Here is a 16858-nt window from a genome sequence, read left to right as displayed (position 1 = left end):
GGTCCGGCAGGGATTGTAGGTGGGGGGAGTGAATGTACAGCGCTCTCTCCCACCTTCAATACCACGACTGAGGTGCCCTTGACCAAGGCACCTAACCCCCAACTGCTCCCCGGGCGCCGCAGCAAAAATGGCTGCCCACTGCTCCGGGTGTGTGTTCACTGCTGTGTGTGTGCACTTAGGAGGGGATAAATGCAGAGCACTAATTCTGAGTATGGGTAGCCATACTTGGCCACATGTCACGTCACTTATAAAACTTAAAATGTAATAAAGTGTTGAGAATTCTGTTTGGAACAATGTAAACTTAATTTGGCCACTAGAGGGAGCCAGATTTGCAATTAAAAAGAAAAAAAATACTAGTTTCATGTTTGCACAATTGTCTTTACAGAATATTTTTGACTTATGTTTTGTAAAACGGAAAATTAGTCCTTTCTCTTAAGTAACTCTCAGAAATAGCATTCAAGAGAAACATTTCCATTCGTAAGACAATATAGACACTGCGTTTGGATGAAGCTCAAGAAATTGATTTGAGTCCAATCTTTCAGTGAATCTATTGAACCAGTTCTCAAAAGCGATCTGGGAGAGAGGCCAATGGTTTTTTGGATCTACTTAGGCTTATAATACAGGTGCATCTCAATAAATTAGAATGTTTTCCACGACATTCTAATTTATTGAGATGCACCTGTACTTTTGAAAAACGCAATCCTGAAACATCATGATTCGGTAAGGGCGGTTCTCGAGTCAACTCTCAGGCTTATTGAATATTGTCCGATTCGTAATGATCCATGAACGTATGAAAGTAAAAACATTTTGGATTGCACCGAAATTACAACAGATGGCCTTATTAATAAAACGTAATGAAAGTGACAATATGGGCCTACACTTATTATTTGGGACTTCACTGGGCATTCACGCTGAATCAGTTTTTAAAGAATCGATTCGTTATTTATGAGTCGATCACTTGTTACTTTTTGAATCGGCGTCATCACAGCTATGTGGGTGTGAAAAAACTACACGGCGCTATGAAACTAGCGTAGCAAACACGTGGTACGTTTTTTTTGTTTTTGGCGGTTTCGTGGTTGCAGGCCTGCTGGCTTGGATATTTGATGTTTTGAAGATTCCTGAAAGAGTCATTGCATAGGTATGGAGATTTTTTTTTTTATCACGTGTATTTTTAATTAAATGATGAAACTATGGACTCATGTGTGGGTTTTTTATTATTTATTTAAATATTTCACTTTCTTTTCAGTATAATCACCATTACATATCCACTATCCAAGACATTTTTAGTAGTTCACAGTAAATAAAGGTACAATTAAATATGCTTCTAACAGTCCCTAATATTACACCTTACACAATTATACCAACTGTAGATTAACCATAATAAAACTTATGCATTTTTAGAAAAGGTTCTCCAATTATAGTTGTGCACATACACACACTTAAACTTACAAGATACTGCATTCTTTGTTCTCCTTATGCTTCTTTCTATGACCGTGATGGCTTGCTATGGCACTATTTTCCTGCATGTCAGAAATGAGATCCAGAAGTTTTTTCACCTGATGACTGGATTTCTCATTGTTGTTGTTAAATGCGCGACATCTTGAATGACAGGTTTTGATCAGTTCCTGAAGTTCTGTGTCGCTACCATTGATGTAATCAGTTAAAGTCCTGTTCTTCAGCTTCTCTTTACCCGTGAAAAGAATTAGAGTCTTTAAAGTCACATCCTCGCCAAACTCTCTCTTCAGATGTGGGAGAACCTCTCTCTCGCCCTCTGTGAAACGGCCAAGCTGCATGACCAGCAAATACACATCAGGCCCTGGCTGAGCGAGCTCTTTGCACTTCTTTATCTGTTCTTCCTGGTTTTTAAGGTCTTCATTAAAGAAATCTGGAGTGTCTATAACCCTAATCCTCATTTCATGAACAGTGTCCTCTGCCATCTGGCACTCCTTTGTTACTGGCACAGAACTGGCATGTGATTCAAAATGGTGCTTTTTTAAGATTGTATTTCCTGTAGCACTCTTCCCACATCCTGTCTGTCCCAGCAGCACGATGGTCAAAGGTTTTGGCTGATCCACCTTAACTGATGTTGTATAGTTAGAATTAGTTAGATGATACAGTCCATGCTAACAGTTTCAGTGCAAAGGTACCAAACTGTTATTATATGCTGGTATGTACAGTATATAGGTGACATGTTATTTTAAAATGTTTTCTAGTTGACTGATTGAACTCACCTGTTTTATTTGGTGTTTGCATCACCTTATTGAGATGCATCCCTCTGGAATTGAAAGAGAGATTAATATAGGGTTATATGTAAATTAATTAAATTCCTATTTCCTACTGCTCATAACTATATATTGCCTACCTTACTCTTGTAGTTTCTGATGTTTGGTTCTTCATGCTTTCTTTGTATTTCATCAGTTCTTTGATTAGTTCAGTATTCTTCATGTGTTTGCTGTAAACACACAGTCTGCTTCCACACTCATTCAGGATTATGTCGTTGCCTTTTTTGAATGACAATGGTGTGTCCATTGAAGCTGAAGATACCTTTTTATCACCGTTAACCAGCACAATTGTTTGTTCAACCATTTTCTGTCCAAGCTTCTTCTTTACATCAGTAAACATCTCCATCTCTTCTGGTGACACCATTCTGTCCTGGAGTACAAGGAGGAACACACGTGGACCTGCGTACGATGGCTTCAGCTCGTCCATTCGGTCAGCTTCTGGATCTGATGAGCTTGGTTTATGAAAAAGGTCTGGAGTGTTGATAATACAGACCTTCTCACCACCAACATTATCCACGATCTTCTCACAGCGGACCCTCTCTGATCGGAAATGATCTTTTTGAAAAATTGCGTTCCCTACGAGACACTTGTTGTTGCTTATCTTCCCCAGCAGGACCACTGTCATCATGTCCTTACTTCTAGACGTCTGAACGCTCTTTTCTGTGATAAATTCGAACAAATCTTTGAAAAAACATACTTCACAATTTGAATGCAGAATGTAATTGTTTTTAAAATAATGTAGGACACATAGACTATAAAAAAGATGGACGACACGTCTCCACTTCCTTCCACTACAGAAAACTGTCATCTTGCGCCAGTGACGTCTTTTGGAGCCCGAGTCCCCCCAAACTTCTGCAGACCCAACTGCAAGCTCACAATCTAGACCCCACACCTCTTTTTATAGCTTCAAATAACTAATTAAAAGCAAACTTATTAGAAAAATGAACACTTGACCATACATCAGCGTGATAAGAACTACCTAAAATGATGGAAACCATCTTTGGGAAAAAATTATTCAAAGTGTAATTAGATTTTTTTTAGTTTGGCTTATGTCCCATTCGTTTACATGGAGAGGGCAGGGTTAATGACCTATACTGCAGCCAGCTATCAGATGGCTATCAAAATGTTTTGTCTTAACTTTTCAGGATGTGTGCGGCAAACTTGGTAGGACAATATTACTGGTAATTTAACATGGTTGTTTTCACCTGGTTTTGCTGAAAGTTGCAGATTTCACATTGGACATCAAGTGGTGATCCAACACAATACCAAGTCCATAATTTCTATTGAATGTAATCAGGTCATATTTTCATATAGTTTCGATGATGAGGGGATATCACCAAGATGTTGATGTATCCCAAATTGTTGAACACGCACTCTTTGATAGCATTTATGTCGCTTTCATATGTTACTGTACATGACTTGCATTATCATTATTCGCATTTAGCATGTTTTTGTCCCTCAGCTGTCTGCAACCCTATCAGAACATATCACCTGATAACCATTGATTTATCAGAGACGTTTCATCATGATCTTGTACTTTTGGTAAATTGTAGTCAACTGTAACTTTTGTGAACAGCACATATCCTTAATCATTATGCTGTTTGTGGTAAATATGTGTTAAATAGGAAATAAGCATTACTGCTTACAAATTGAATGAAAAATAATAAAAAGTAAAAAAAGTAAAACTTTAATCACGTGTATTGAGATCACTTGATAGGTTGATGTGAAACGCACATAAGAAAAAAACAGCATGTTGATGATGATGATTCTTTTAGATGACAGAGAAAAGTAAGTTGAGAAATTTATAAGATATACCTTTGCTGTTTTCAGACACCCATGACGCTTCATTTGTTTGCTTCATTTGTACATACGCATCAATGTCCTCATATATCCTACAGGATTAAGATGATATTACAGGTTAAATTATAGGCCTAAAGGGATTTATAGTTATGTACAGAGACTTTTATTTTTTAATTGATTTAATCACTGCTGTCATACGTGTGTCTTACCTCTCAGCAGCTGCGGAGTTGCTTGATTCTTTAACCTGCATTTCATGTATTCTCTTCCATTCTTTCACTACCAGATTGGTCAGCTCGTTATCATTTTTCTTGTCATGAAGACACATTCTCCGTCCACACTCATCTAGTAGTTTTTTGAGATTCTCATCCGCGTGGTAATATGGTTCTTCCGATTTTTTCTCCTGACTGTTAACTAGCACTACAATTGTATTTTCCACCATTTTCTCACCAAATCTCGCTTTCAGCTGGCTGAACATTTCCATCTCTTCCTGTGAGAGCTGTTTGTTCTGCAGAACCAGAAGAAACAAACGTGGCCCTGGATATAGGACTTTTATCTCCTCTATATTCTCCTCTGTTTCTCTATCTGGCTGCGGCCTGTGGAAAAGGTCTGGAGTGTTGATGATACAGACCATCTGATCATCTACTCTTTCTTCAGCTCTTGTACATGTGTTGTTACTAGCTATGAAACGGTTTGCCTTTAATATGGTATTCCCTATCATAGACTTATCATTGCTGTTCTTTCCCAGCAGCACCAAAGTGATCTTGTCACCTCCACCAGATTGCTCCACCTTTGCATTCTCCACTATAACAAATCACAAGAATAATTCATAGCTTTTGAAATCTTGTCAAGAGAAAACTGGATTTTGTATTATGCTAAATTGAAACTTTAATCCACAACCCTGATCTAATCCAAAAATCCCTTTCAGTACTCTTGTGATTTAATTTTACAAGAATAGAGTTGGAATTGAGCTCGAGTATTAGATTGACGCCATTATTGCACCTAAGTCAAAACACTGAATTTTTACAATTACTAAATTCACTCAAATGTATCGAAGAAAAGGCTTACTTACATTGTAACATGCTGACTTGTATTACAAGAAACAAATGATGTGCAGAGTAAGAGTCGAACGTGTCTCTAGCACTCAATGACAGTTGTAAGTAGATGAAAGTGAAAAATACACTTGTCTTAAATGCATGAGAATAAAGGGCATGTCCAAAATCTGGTATAACACGTTGAGTCACTAGTATGCTAGATAACAGCTGTACTTGGCTTTATTTCTTCATTGCATGTTTTGCAAAAATGTTTGTCTTAACGCAGTAATCTAAAATAATTTGTATAATTTAGTTGGGCTTTGATTATCTGTGGAAAATGAGTAAGAGTGGCCAAAGGAAACATTTGTGATTAACATTATTAACATTTATGTTATTTGTACTAAAGGTAAAATATCCAAGCAATGGTGGGTGGAGTTAGTGAAAATAGCTTTTGGCAGTTTTTAGCAAATAACAACTTCCAACTCCAGTTTCCGTCTATTACAGTCTGTTACTGGAAACTGTGTTTGAACAGTGATTGATTTCAGATTTGTGATGGTAGTGAGATTGTATTGTAGGAATTGTTGGCGGTTGTGTTGCATATGTTTATTGCATCTTTTGGTTACACATAGACATTACACTGTAGGATTACAACTCTTCTTTTGTATTTAGTAAAATCTGTTTTATGGCACAATATCAATCACACAGAACATATTAGATGGACTGAGCTGATTTCTAACTGGTATATTCAGTTTTTCTCAGATTCCTGCTTGCATGTTCTTTTGTCCTATAAGCTGTCCGACCAGCTCAGTGCTTTTCACATTACTCCTGTAAACATAAACCGTCTCCTTACACTCATCTAGAATCTTTTTGAGGGTCTTATCAGCTTCAAAGGTCTCTCTTAAGTTATTTTCTTCGTTACCTATGAGCACAACAAGCATGTTTTCAAGCTGTTTCTTTCCAAATCTCTCCTTCAGTTGGGCGAACATCTCCATCTCTTCCTGTGAGAGAGTTTTGTCCTGCAGTACCATGATGAACATACGTGGACCCGTGTATGATGGCTTCATCTCCTCCATACTGTCAGCTACTGGATCTGGGCTTGGTTTATAGAAAAGGTCAGGAGTGTTGACAATACAGACCATCTGATCAGCTACTCTAGCCACAACCCTCTCACATGTGGCTTTTCCAGCCATGAAACAATCATGCTGGAGAATACTGTTCCCTATCAGGCACTTGTCATCGCTGTTCACTCCCAGGAGCACCATGGTGATGATATTGCAGTCACCTCCAAGTGACTTGACATTCACATCCTCCCCTTATAAATAATAAAAAAATTAGAATGAATAATTTTAATTGTTTTTTTGAAAGAAGTCTCTTATGCTCACCAAGACTGCATTTATTTGATCAACTATAAAATAAAACCAGCAGTATTGTGAAATATTACAATTTTCTATTTCAGAATATTTTAAAATGGAATCTATTCATGTGATGGCAAAGCTGAATTTTGTCACATGATCCTAACATTATTCTATTTATTTTTTTTTAATGATCAATGTTCAAAATAGTTGTGCTTAACAGTGCTGCTTAATATTTTTGAGGAAACTGTGATACTTTTTTTTTTTTCAAGTTTGTTTGATCAATAGAAAGTTCAAACTAACAGCATTTATTTGAAATTGAAATCTGTAAAAGTCTTTACTCTGAATTTTGGATCAATGTGATTATAATTTTAATACAGCATTGCTGAATAAAAAAATATTAATTAGAAAAATAAAAATAAATAAAACGTACTGACCCCAAACTTTTGAACGTAAGTTTGCTTTCATTAAAAAACATTTTCAGCGCAGCATTTGGAGTTGGACTAGAATATTAATAATTTCATATAATTTAACATAAGTAAGCATTACCTGGCATTGTCTTTGGTTGTTCTGAGTCATCTTTTTCCTTCTGATGAACATACTTATTCATGTCTTCATGTAATCTACAGGATAATGATGAACTTTAGGGAAAAAGATAAAAATAAGCTTTGTGAAAAATGCAAGAGACAATACCAAATGTTTCTAATTTGTAGAAGTTTACCTGCCAGGATCAGCTTCTACTTTCTCTGGCGTTTTCGTAATATGTATCAGAAGCTGTCTGACCAGATCTGAGTCTGCTGTATCTTTGCTGAAGACGCAAATTCTCTCGTCACATTCATGTACAATCTTTTTTAGATTTATATCCACTATGTTGCAGGACTGTCTTGATGTCTCTTTGTTGTCGATCAACACTACAGTAATATTTTTTGTCATTTTCTCTCCAAATCTCTCCTTCATTTGGGTAAACATCTCCACCTCTTCCTGGGACAGCTGTTTATCGTGGAGAACCAGGAGGAACATGCGTGGACCCGTGTATGATGGCTTCATCTCCTCTATAGCATTAGCTTCTGGTTCTTGGCATATTCTCCAGAAAAGGTCTGGGGTGTTTATAATGTAGAGCAGCTCGTCCCTCATTCTTCCTAGAGCCTTCTGATACATGGACTTTCCTGGCTGGAAGCAGTTATACCCAAGCATGGTGTTTCCTATCAGGCACTTATCAGCGCTGTTTTGTCCCAGCAGCACCACGGTGACAACAGTGTCATCGTCTGAAACTTGTGCAGTTTTATTTTCTCCTATGAAGATTGAAAATGGTTTTCTCACAATTAAATGCAATAGACAATTTTGAAGTAAACATATCAAAAGTGGCAGAGAATATAAAGAAAATTAGCAAAAGAGCAAAATCTTTAAAAAGCCGATCAAAAACTCTCAAACTAACAACTATGTTTTACCTTTTGGCATGTTGAATTTCCAGTCTGTTCTCCAGGTTGCGAGAAACACCTGTGGTTATATCTGTCATGAGGCGAAGCAGGAAAATAGTGATCAAACGAAAGTAAAAGCTAGATATATGCAACAAAAAAAAATAAATAAACTGGTGGCGTCACAAGAAAAACTGGTACTAATAGGGACACGCAGAAAACAGTTTCAATCGTTGACGAGAGAAACTGTTGCTGAAGGAAATGGACTGTTCTAAGTGCCGGTGTTGTTGCCGCTCTAATATTCCACGACGTAAGTTGTGGAAGTAAAACTTTTTACTTGAATGTATAGTATGGTTTCTAGTAAACTGCTGAAAGCTCAAAACTGCTCAAACATTTATCATGTTTAAATAGTTTAGAACTTTGTGAGTAAATGGAAAGTGTCTAATGTCTAAAGTCTATTGTCAAATATTCTGTGAAAGCAAACAAGGAATCTGTCAATTATTGTTTGAGTAATTTTTGTAAAAACATAAAATGTGCATTCAAAATACAATAATTTAACTTCAAAGCTAAAGGACAGATAAGTGTAATATATGACTTATTAATACAGTTGGAGGGGTTTATTAATGAGTATTAATTTGTGATGAGTATATGACTCATATACTTTTGATGTACATCAAAAAAAATTATGGATTTGCATCATAAAGCATATATGTATATTAATATGATACAATATCATGGGCCAGGCTTAAAACGCAAAACTCCGTTTTATACAATCCATCCAAGGCAGTTGATTTTGTCTGTACATGTTTCATTATCTTTTTTTTTTTTCATCCTTTGCTGTGTTGATAGGTCCAGCACTTCGCATAGTATTGATTGGGAAAACTGGAGTGGGAAAAAGTGCTGTGGGAAACACTATCCTTTGTAGAAATGTTTTTGAATCAAGCCCTTCTGCAAACTCTGTCACTGAGCGGTGCAAAAAAGCAATGGTCTGTGACCAAAGAGAGATTTATGTGATTGACACACCTGGAATCTTGGATACCAGCAAATCAAAAGACCTCATCAAAAGAGAAATAGTGAGATGTATTCAGGTTTCTGCACCAGGTCCTCATGTGTTCCTGCTGGTGCTACAGATTGGCCGTTTCACTACAGAGGAGCAAAGATCAGTCCAGGCCCTGCAAGAGCTCTTCGGACAAGAAGCTTCAAAATACATGATAGTGGTCTTCACTCATGGAGATGCACTCAATGGCCAAACAATTGAAGACTATGTGAAAAACGGCCATGCAGAACTCCGTAAAGTCATCCAGAGTTGTGGTAGTAGATATGTTGTTTTTAATAACACTGGCAGGAATAATCGAGCTCAAGTGAGTAGATTAATTGTGAAAATTGATGAAATGGTGGCAGTAAATGGGGGAGAATGCTTCACTCAGGAAATGTTTCAAGAAGCGGAAGAAAAGATTCAGCAACAGAATGTGGAGAGAGTGGCCGCAGAGCTACTGGAATATCAGTTTAGCTTTCTTGGGATTCTTGACGACAGAGTTGCTTTGTTCCAACAAGTATTGATGGAAGGCATTCGCGAACAGTTCAGTCTTGATAGCAGCATTTACGGTTACTAAAGAGACTTAAATCAGACATCTTAGAAAGATGTGTAATATGAAAACTACTTCTGAACATAAACACAGCTCATTTATGTGATGTTACACAGTTGTGGAATATGATGTTATTCGACTCTGCAGCACATAGCATAATGAATAATTACACATGGAAGCTTGTGAATCTAATATGAAGGCACTGTATTCTATAGCACTTTTTGGTTTCTGAATTGTTTTTAGAGACTTTATTTATACTAACACGTTCATGATATGTACCTTTGATTTAAATACTAAGTTTTAAGACTTTTTAACCCGATACAGCAGATATTACCAATCAATCCAATTCAAGCAGGGACTCCACTAGTAAGTGTAATATTTGTACATATATAGTGATTGTATACATTAGATTAGCAGTTAATTATATGCCTGATGTACTGTAATTACTTACATCAAAATCATGAAAGAAAAGTGTCTTTATAAAGGTTGACATTAATATACCACTGTCTTTACAATTCTTTCTTCCTGAAGATTAAATTTCTTAAGAGTAATCTGAATAATAATGTATAACATTTGCATATTCATTTTAAGACATTGAGAACAGTGGGATAAACAGTAGTTTTTCCTTTGTCTTTTAAGATATGCTAAGAATCAGTTATCCTCTGTAAAATTGTAAAAGTGTTAAATACAAGTAAAATGTTTATACTGTGAAAGCTCTGGATGTGTTTATATATAATGTATTAGAATTTGGCATATTAATACATTATTTTAATTTTTCCTTTATTTTCCAACATTATTATTATTTTTGCATAGCACATCCCTTTTTGACCATTAAAAAAATATATATATCTAAGAATTTTTTGGCATTTGACTGGGTAGAAAAAAAATTGCATTTGTACATTTATGCATTTGCCACACCTTTTTATGCAGCTTAATTTGCATTCAAGGTGTTTTTTATTCAAGATATATTTTATCAGTTCACACATTTGCTTTACTATTTGAGCAACATGAACACATTTGACCTTTTGAGTTCCACCTGGCTGGAATTTCCTGTTAGTTCTTAGAAAACATGTTTTTAACCTTTGTGTTGTGCTGTAAATCCTTTACCTAATTTGGTGTTCCCGGGCAAAAATGACTGGCCTTTTAAAATTGCTTGTACAACCCCAATTCCAGAAAAGTGGGGACATTTTGTAAAATGCAATAAAATCAAGAATCTGTGATTTGTTAATTCTCTTTAACTTTTATTAAAAAAGTACAAAGAAAAGATTTCACTGACCAACCTAAATTATTTTGTAAAAGACGAATTTTGATTTTGAAGGCTGCAACACACTCCAAAAAAGTTGGGACAGGCAAAATAAAAGTGAAAAGGTTATTGAATATCAAAATTAAACTGTTTTGAAACAGTTCAGTAAGCAGGTGACTTGGTAATAGGTGAGGGTATCATGTTTGGGTATAAAAGAAGCATCTCAGTCTTTGCAAGCAAAGCTGGATCATGGCTCATCACTTTGTGCCAAATTTCATGAGAGAAGTGTCAAAAGTCTTTCACCAATTACCATACATAAAATTGTGAAAAGATTCAGGGAATCCAATGAAATCTCATTCTGTGTAGGGCAAGGCAGGAAACCTCATTTGCTATGTGCATGACCTTTGAGCCCTCAGATGGCACTGCATAAGAAACCAGTCATGCTGCTGTGTTAAATATAGCCACATGGGCTCAGGAGTACTAAAATGGACATAGTATTCTCAGTCCCAAAGACCAAAGACTTTCATCAGCGACAGATGCAAAAGCAAACGTCTGTCATGGTATGGGGCTGCAGCAGAGCAACAGCATGGGTGACTGGCATATGTGCGAAGATACCATTTACATGGATGCATATAATGGATTGGAATTGTACAGAGACATATACTGTCATCAAGATGACATCTTTCATGGGAAGTCCATGGTTATTAGATCAAGACAATGCCAGGTCTCATTCATGTGCTACAACAGCGTGGTTTCGTGCTTGATCAATCCAGATCTGTCTCCTGTTGAAAATGTATGACCATTCATGAAAAGGAGAATCAGACAACGGCGATCTCAGACTGCTGAGCATCTGAAGTCTTGTATCAAGCGAGATTGGACAAAATTTGGCTTGCAAAACTTTAGCAATTAGTATCCTCAATTCCCAAACAGTTAAACATTTTAATTAAAAGGCAAGTTGATGTGACACAGTGTTAAACATGTCTCTGTCCCAACTTTTTTGGAGTGTGATGCAGCCATCAAAATTAGTTTATATTTTCAAAATAAAATTAAGTTGGTCAGTGCAAACATTGGACATTTTTCTTTGTACTTTAGTCAATTAAATAAAGTTTAAAGAGAATGAACAAATAACATATTCTTGATTTTATGGCATTTCACAAAATGTCCCAACATTTCTGGAATTGGGCTTGTAAATGTCATATTATGCTATGTTATGACCAAATCTTGAATTCAGTCTCTTTTCTTTCAGTTAGCACAAGTTTTGTATTTCTTTATGTAACTGGTTGATTGTAGGCCTCATTAATCTGAGCTTATTCACCTCACATCAATTTGAGTGAACAACATTATTAATGGATAATTTGGGATAAATTAAATATTTAGTAATGATATAGCATAATGAGAAATTTACAAGAAAGCACAAAAGAAGATATTTTGAAGATTGTGGGAAACCAAACATTTGATGACATTGACTTCTATAGTATTTATGTAATTTAATTTAATTGGACTTCTATAGTATTTATGTAGCATCAACTTTTCAGTTACCCACGTTCTTCAAAATATCTTCTTCTGCTTTCAGCACAATAAAGAATCTCATACAGGTTTGGAACAACTTGAGGGTGAGTAAACGATGACAATGTTTTCTTTCTGGGTGAACTATCCCTTTAAAATCCCAGTTTATGGAAAGTCCTCATATATACAAGAATACAAGAAGACATTTTCTTCAAATAATGTGAACTCTGCTAAGCTTAACAACAATAAGGAAACAGTACACCTGTATGTCTTCTCTGTTGATCAGATATGCAGGATGTTTTTTTAGAAGGAAGAAATTCTTCAGCTTCTTTCTTACAAGGAAGAAACTGTATTTTCGCAGAAGGAACATTAATTATAGGCAGAGATAACCAGTTTGCATTCTCTTGCCGTCATCTTAAAAGGAAAAAAACTTTGTAGCTTGAAACATCACAAACATGTATGCAGACTTGTGGGACCACATTCTTTAAATATTTTACCTCTGACTAGCACATGAAAATGGTGTTTTGGTGTGCAAATGATAACATTTTTTCTATGCCATTCATAGTACTGAGTTTCAGGGTCCAGATATTTCACTGTTTCAATTGTTTGACCTAGTTGTTTCTATCTGACAAAAGAAACTGTAGTGCATGAATAGGCTTTTTGAAGAATATACTTCTCTTTATTTGTACTTGTAATACATGCAGCATAACACTGATGTACTGTATATTATTTGATTCTAGCAAAAATGAACTAATGTTTTTAAATCAAACTACAATCTCAGAACATAAGACAGTAAATCAGTTTTGAAGAATTACCACAGGAATCGTTTGCAAGTGTCTACTGAATTCTGCAGTCTTTTTTCTCTGACTCCTTACAAAATGAGTAGTGTTCTACAATGTCAGTACTTCCATTTTTCTTCTTCGTTTCCAAAATCATCTCTAACAGTCTCTCAGCCTGTGAAACATTGTGGTCGTTGTTGTTAAATGCATGACACCTTGAGCCACAGGTTCTGATCAGCTCTTGCAGTTGTGTGTCAGTGTTTTTAATGTACTCTGCTACAGTTTTCCCTCGTAATTTCTCCTTGCTAGTGAACAGAACGATGGTTTCTTTTACCACTTCTGCACCAAACGCTCTCTGTATGTTCTGAACTATTGCTCTCTCTCCATCTGTGTAACGGCCAAGCTCCATGACCAGTAAATACACGTCAGGCCCTGGCTGAGTGAGCTCTTTGCACTTCTTTATCTGTTCTTGTTGTTTTTTTAGGTCTTCGTCAAAGAAATCTGGGGTGTCAATGACCCTAATTTTGATTCCACAAACAGTTTCCTCTGCCATTTGGCACATCTGTGTTACCGGCACAGAACTGGCATATGATTCAAAATGGTGTTTTCTCAGGATGGTGTTTCCGGTGGAGCTCTTTCCACTTCCTGTCTGTCCCAGAAGCACGATGGTTAAAGTGTTGTTCCTCTTGATAGCAGCATGGTTACCTCCTTGAATAAAAAAATAAAATAGCAAAAGAAATTTAACACACAAACTGTAAAATAGGTCCAAAAGAGTAATTTTTTCACCCAGCACTTTTTTCACTGGACTCCAGGAAAGTTCAATACCAGTGCAGCGCTATCACTTTATCTCTATTCTCATGGAACTTATATATGTTTTTATGTTTTAAATTTAGAATTTTTTTTTGTGTTACGTATTGAACTGATTTAAATATGTCACTAGGGCGAAAGCATTTAGCTGAGATTTTATTGAAATTGTGAGAAAGACTTGTGATAGTCTTGGAAGTAATTGTTGACGGTTTTCTCTTATTATGTGAAAAGTTCTCCTCTAAGTCTAGAAAATTCTTTCTTAATGTGGAATTATAGTATGATAGAAATGCATATTATATTTTGGTTATTATTTTGAATAATAGGTTATAATATAATAATGGATGTTACCTGATGTATGCTCTTGTGTCATTGCTTCCTGTGGTCTCCATGTCTCCCTTTCCACAGACAGGGATGAGCTGCAGTTGAGGAGAAAATAAATGAATCAATCGATACGTTGTTTCTGGAATGGATACAATCATGAGGATAAACTCAGATTTTTAGTCTTACCTTTCATGCTTGTATATGTGCAAATTAGGCACACTCTTCCAACATGTCATAAGTTGTTTGATTAAGTCACTTTGCCTCAAATTTTTGTTAAAATCACACACTTTCCTTCCACTTTGATAGAGAACCCGTTCCAGGTTATCATTTGCTACTTTGTTTGGCCTTGCTGATGTCTTCTCATTGCTACTGACCATAACTACAAGAGTATTTTCCTCCATTTTCTTTCCGAACATCTGCTGAAGATGTGCAAATGTTTCTACATCCCTCTGAGAAACATGGCTACATTGCAGAACAAACAAAATCATGCATGGACACCTAGGTGATGTCTCCATATACGTCTTAATTACAGTCTGCGGCTCATTAATAACAGTAATCCATTGGACACCTATCTCCACTGATACCTCTTCATCAAATGTGGACTACTCTGGCAGGAAATGTTCAAAGCCAAGAATATTATTTCGCACCCGACATTTACACCAGCTGTTTGCACCCAGCAGAAAAATGCCTCCACAGAACTCTTCAGTGTGGCCATCTCCTGTAAAGAAGTTAAAAAAAGCATTTATTAAGATTAAAGCACACCTAATGACCTAACATTAATTACTGAGCAACATTTTCAGTTCAAAATACATTCACATTAATATGTGTGTTCACTTGGAATCAGTCCTAAGACATTGGGATTGCTAGTACCACACAGTACCAGTTGAGTTAAAGCTGAGCTCTAAATCTAACTCTATTTTAGATAACATCAGTGAGTCTCTGAAACATGCTCAAATGTATAAATGTTTCAAAGATTCCCCACTATTGAGCCTTATCTATGTAAAATTCAAACACTTTAGAAGCTTACCTTTTGACATACTGAAACCAGCATAAAGTTTTTAAATATTTCACAAAAAAGCAGACAAAACTTCTTTGGTTTTTCCTGATTTTGAAAGCTTTTTTTTTTTTTTTTTTTGAAAGAGAATTTCTGGTAAGCGTTTGCAGTAACTGAAAGTGAAAATCCAGCGGGGTTGATTTTTTTTTTTGTGAACAAGGTAAAGGGGTGGATAACAATAATCACCTCTGAATGTGCTTACTAAACTCACTTTACACTGAGAGTTACATTCTGTGTGTATTCACATGCACATAATGGCTAGAGTATGTATAGATGTGTATAGAGAGTGAGAGAAATACTTGAGGTGAACATCACTTCAGCATTTGGTTTATTTATAATCTTCCATTTCAGGTACAAAGTTATTTAAAAACTTGTATTTAAAGTGAGTGTGTGTGTGTGCATAGTCTTTTTTTCCATAAAATGTAAATTAATTCTTAGAAATATCTTATTTTGATTTCCAGGAAAAATAAAATGCTTGATATGAATGTACATTTTTGGGTGAATGTTGACATCTATAGTACTATGAGGTGAATTGTGTAATTTCTGTAGCCAACATGTTATTGCAAACATAATTATAGTTTCTAGTTTTCTGAGCTAGAAATTGGCATGCCTAAAAGCAGTTCAGTGTTTTGAGAGCACCATGTACCCAAAGTGTTTTTAACCATGAATGGCTAATTTAAATTTGTCTCTATAAATGTGCCTCACATCCTGAAGCCAAAACATTTTGATTGCCCCCTGGTGGCTAGTTGCAGTATAGGTTATACACTCCACCGTCTGTTTATTTGTTGTTGTTTTTTTTTTACACAGTGACAGTCTATATTTATAACTGTGATAGAAGTATTTTACCACCAGAAAAAAACTACACCCTTAACCTTTAATGTCAGTATTCCCACAGTCACTGAAAACTGGTTTCCAGACCTGGACAAATCATGGAAATTTATAGTTATTATATAGTAAATACACATGCTTCTGTACCCAGCTGTAAATATCTAGGGACAGATTTGCTAACAGTTTATTAACAACTTTTCACTCCTATCAGTGGTTTTATGGCATTGCAGCCTAGTGCTAATTTGCCCTGTTTAAAGGGGTCATATGATGCGATTTCAATTTTTCCTTCATTTAAAGGATTTGCCACTGATGATTCAAACGCGAGTTTTGGGCAGTGTGGAGTAGCACTTGTTGTTTGTCATTTCTCTGATCACAAATGGAGGCGATGCAATGCAACGCAATGCGTAAAAAGACAGTATAAGTCATTATAATCAGTAATTATGTCCCCACTGGATGCAACAAATGTCTCGTTTGTAATGGGTTTTAAAGTTTTTGTCTCGTTGCTCCGGCCGGGACACAGCATCAACAGTATGTGAGGGGCGTAACATTTCCGTTTCACGCTTGAGGTATTCGGCCAATCACAACGCACTGGATAGCTGGCCAATCACAGCACACCTCGCTTTTTCAGACCTATGAGCTTTGTAAAAATCGACGCGTTTCAAAAAGGCGGGGCATAGAGGAGAAACAATAATGTACAGTATGTGGAAAATAATGTGTTTTTTTTTTTACTTTAAACCGCATAAACACATTTCATTACACCAAATAATGTTCTGTTTAGTAGCATCATATGACCCCTTTAATAAATCTGGTCCTTAATTGTAGATTATACTATTTGTGATCTCTTTTGGAATGAT

At 36.0% G+C, this 16858-nt stretch overlaps 3 protein-coding genes and 1 pseudogene across 3 annotated transcripts; 1 reads left to right on the top strand and 3 right to left on the bottom strand.

Moving 5' to 3' along the window:
- Positions 1-1209: 1209 nt before the first annotated feature.
- LOC107658576 (GTPase IMAP family member 8) lies at positions 1210-4124 on the bottom strand. The gene is made up of 4 exons (XM_016447164.1): positions 4098-4124; positions 2363-2942; positions 2232-2275; positions 1210-2080 (listed from the first exon to the last, which is right to left on the bottom strand). Exons 2-4 carry the CDS (start codon positions 2908-2910, stop codon positions 1446-1448), a joined length of 1227 nt encoding a protein of 408 aa, XP_016302650.1. The 5' UTR covers positions 2911-2942; positions 4098-4124; the 3' UTR covers positions 1210-1445.
- A 1576-nt stretch (positions 4125-5700) lies between these two features.
- On the bottom strand, positions 5701-7994 carry LOC107658575 (uncharacterized). The gene is made up of 4 exons (XM_016447163.1): positions 7914-7994; positions 7187-7757; positions 7015-7106; positions 5701-6425 (listed from the first exon to the last, which is right to left on the bottom strand). The coding sequence occupies exons 1-4, from the start codon at positions 7921-7923 to the stop codon at positions 5869-5871; spliced, it is 1230 nt and encodes a 409-aa protein (XP_016302649.1). The 5' UTR covers positions 7924-7994; the 3' UTR covers positions 5701-5868.
- A 130-nt stretch (positions 7995-8124) lies between these two features.
- LOC107658577 (GTPase IMAP family member 4) lies at positions 8125-9873 on the top strand. The gene is made up of 2 exons (XM_016447166.1): positions 8125-8190; positions 8730-9873. Exons 1-2 carry the CDS (start codon positions 8142-8144, stop codon positions 9491-9493), a joined length of 813 nt encoding a protein of 270 aa, XP_016302652.1. The 5' UTR covers positions 8125-8141; the 3' UTR covers positions 9494-9873.
- A 3179-nt stretch (positions 9874-13052) lies between these two features.
- On the bottom strand, positions 13053-15159 carry LOC107658530 (GTPase IMAP family member 8-like; annotated as a pseudogene).
- Positions 15160-16858: the final 1699 nt, after the last annotated feature.

Source organism: Sinocyclocheilus anshuiensis, unplaced genomic scaffold (assembly GCF_001515605.1).
Source record: "Sinocyclocheilus anshuiensis isolate Anshui unplaced genomic scaffold, SAMN03320099.WGS_v1.1 scaffold343, whole genome shotgun sequence".
Classification (NCBI taxonomy): Eukaryota; Metazoa; Chordata; class Actinopteri; order Cypriniformes; family Cyprinidae; genus Sinocyclocheilus; species Sinocyclocheilus anshuiensis.
The sequence above is the reverse complement of the archived record's forward strand: the minus strand, read 5'-3'. Positions and strand labels throughout refer to the sequence as shown.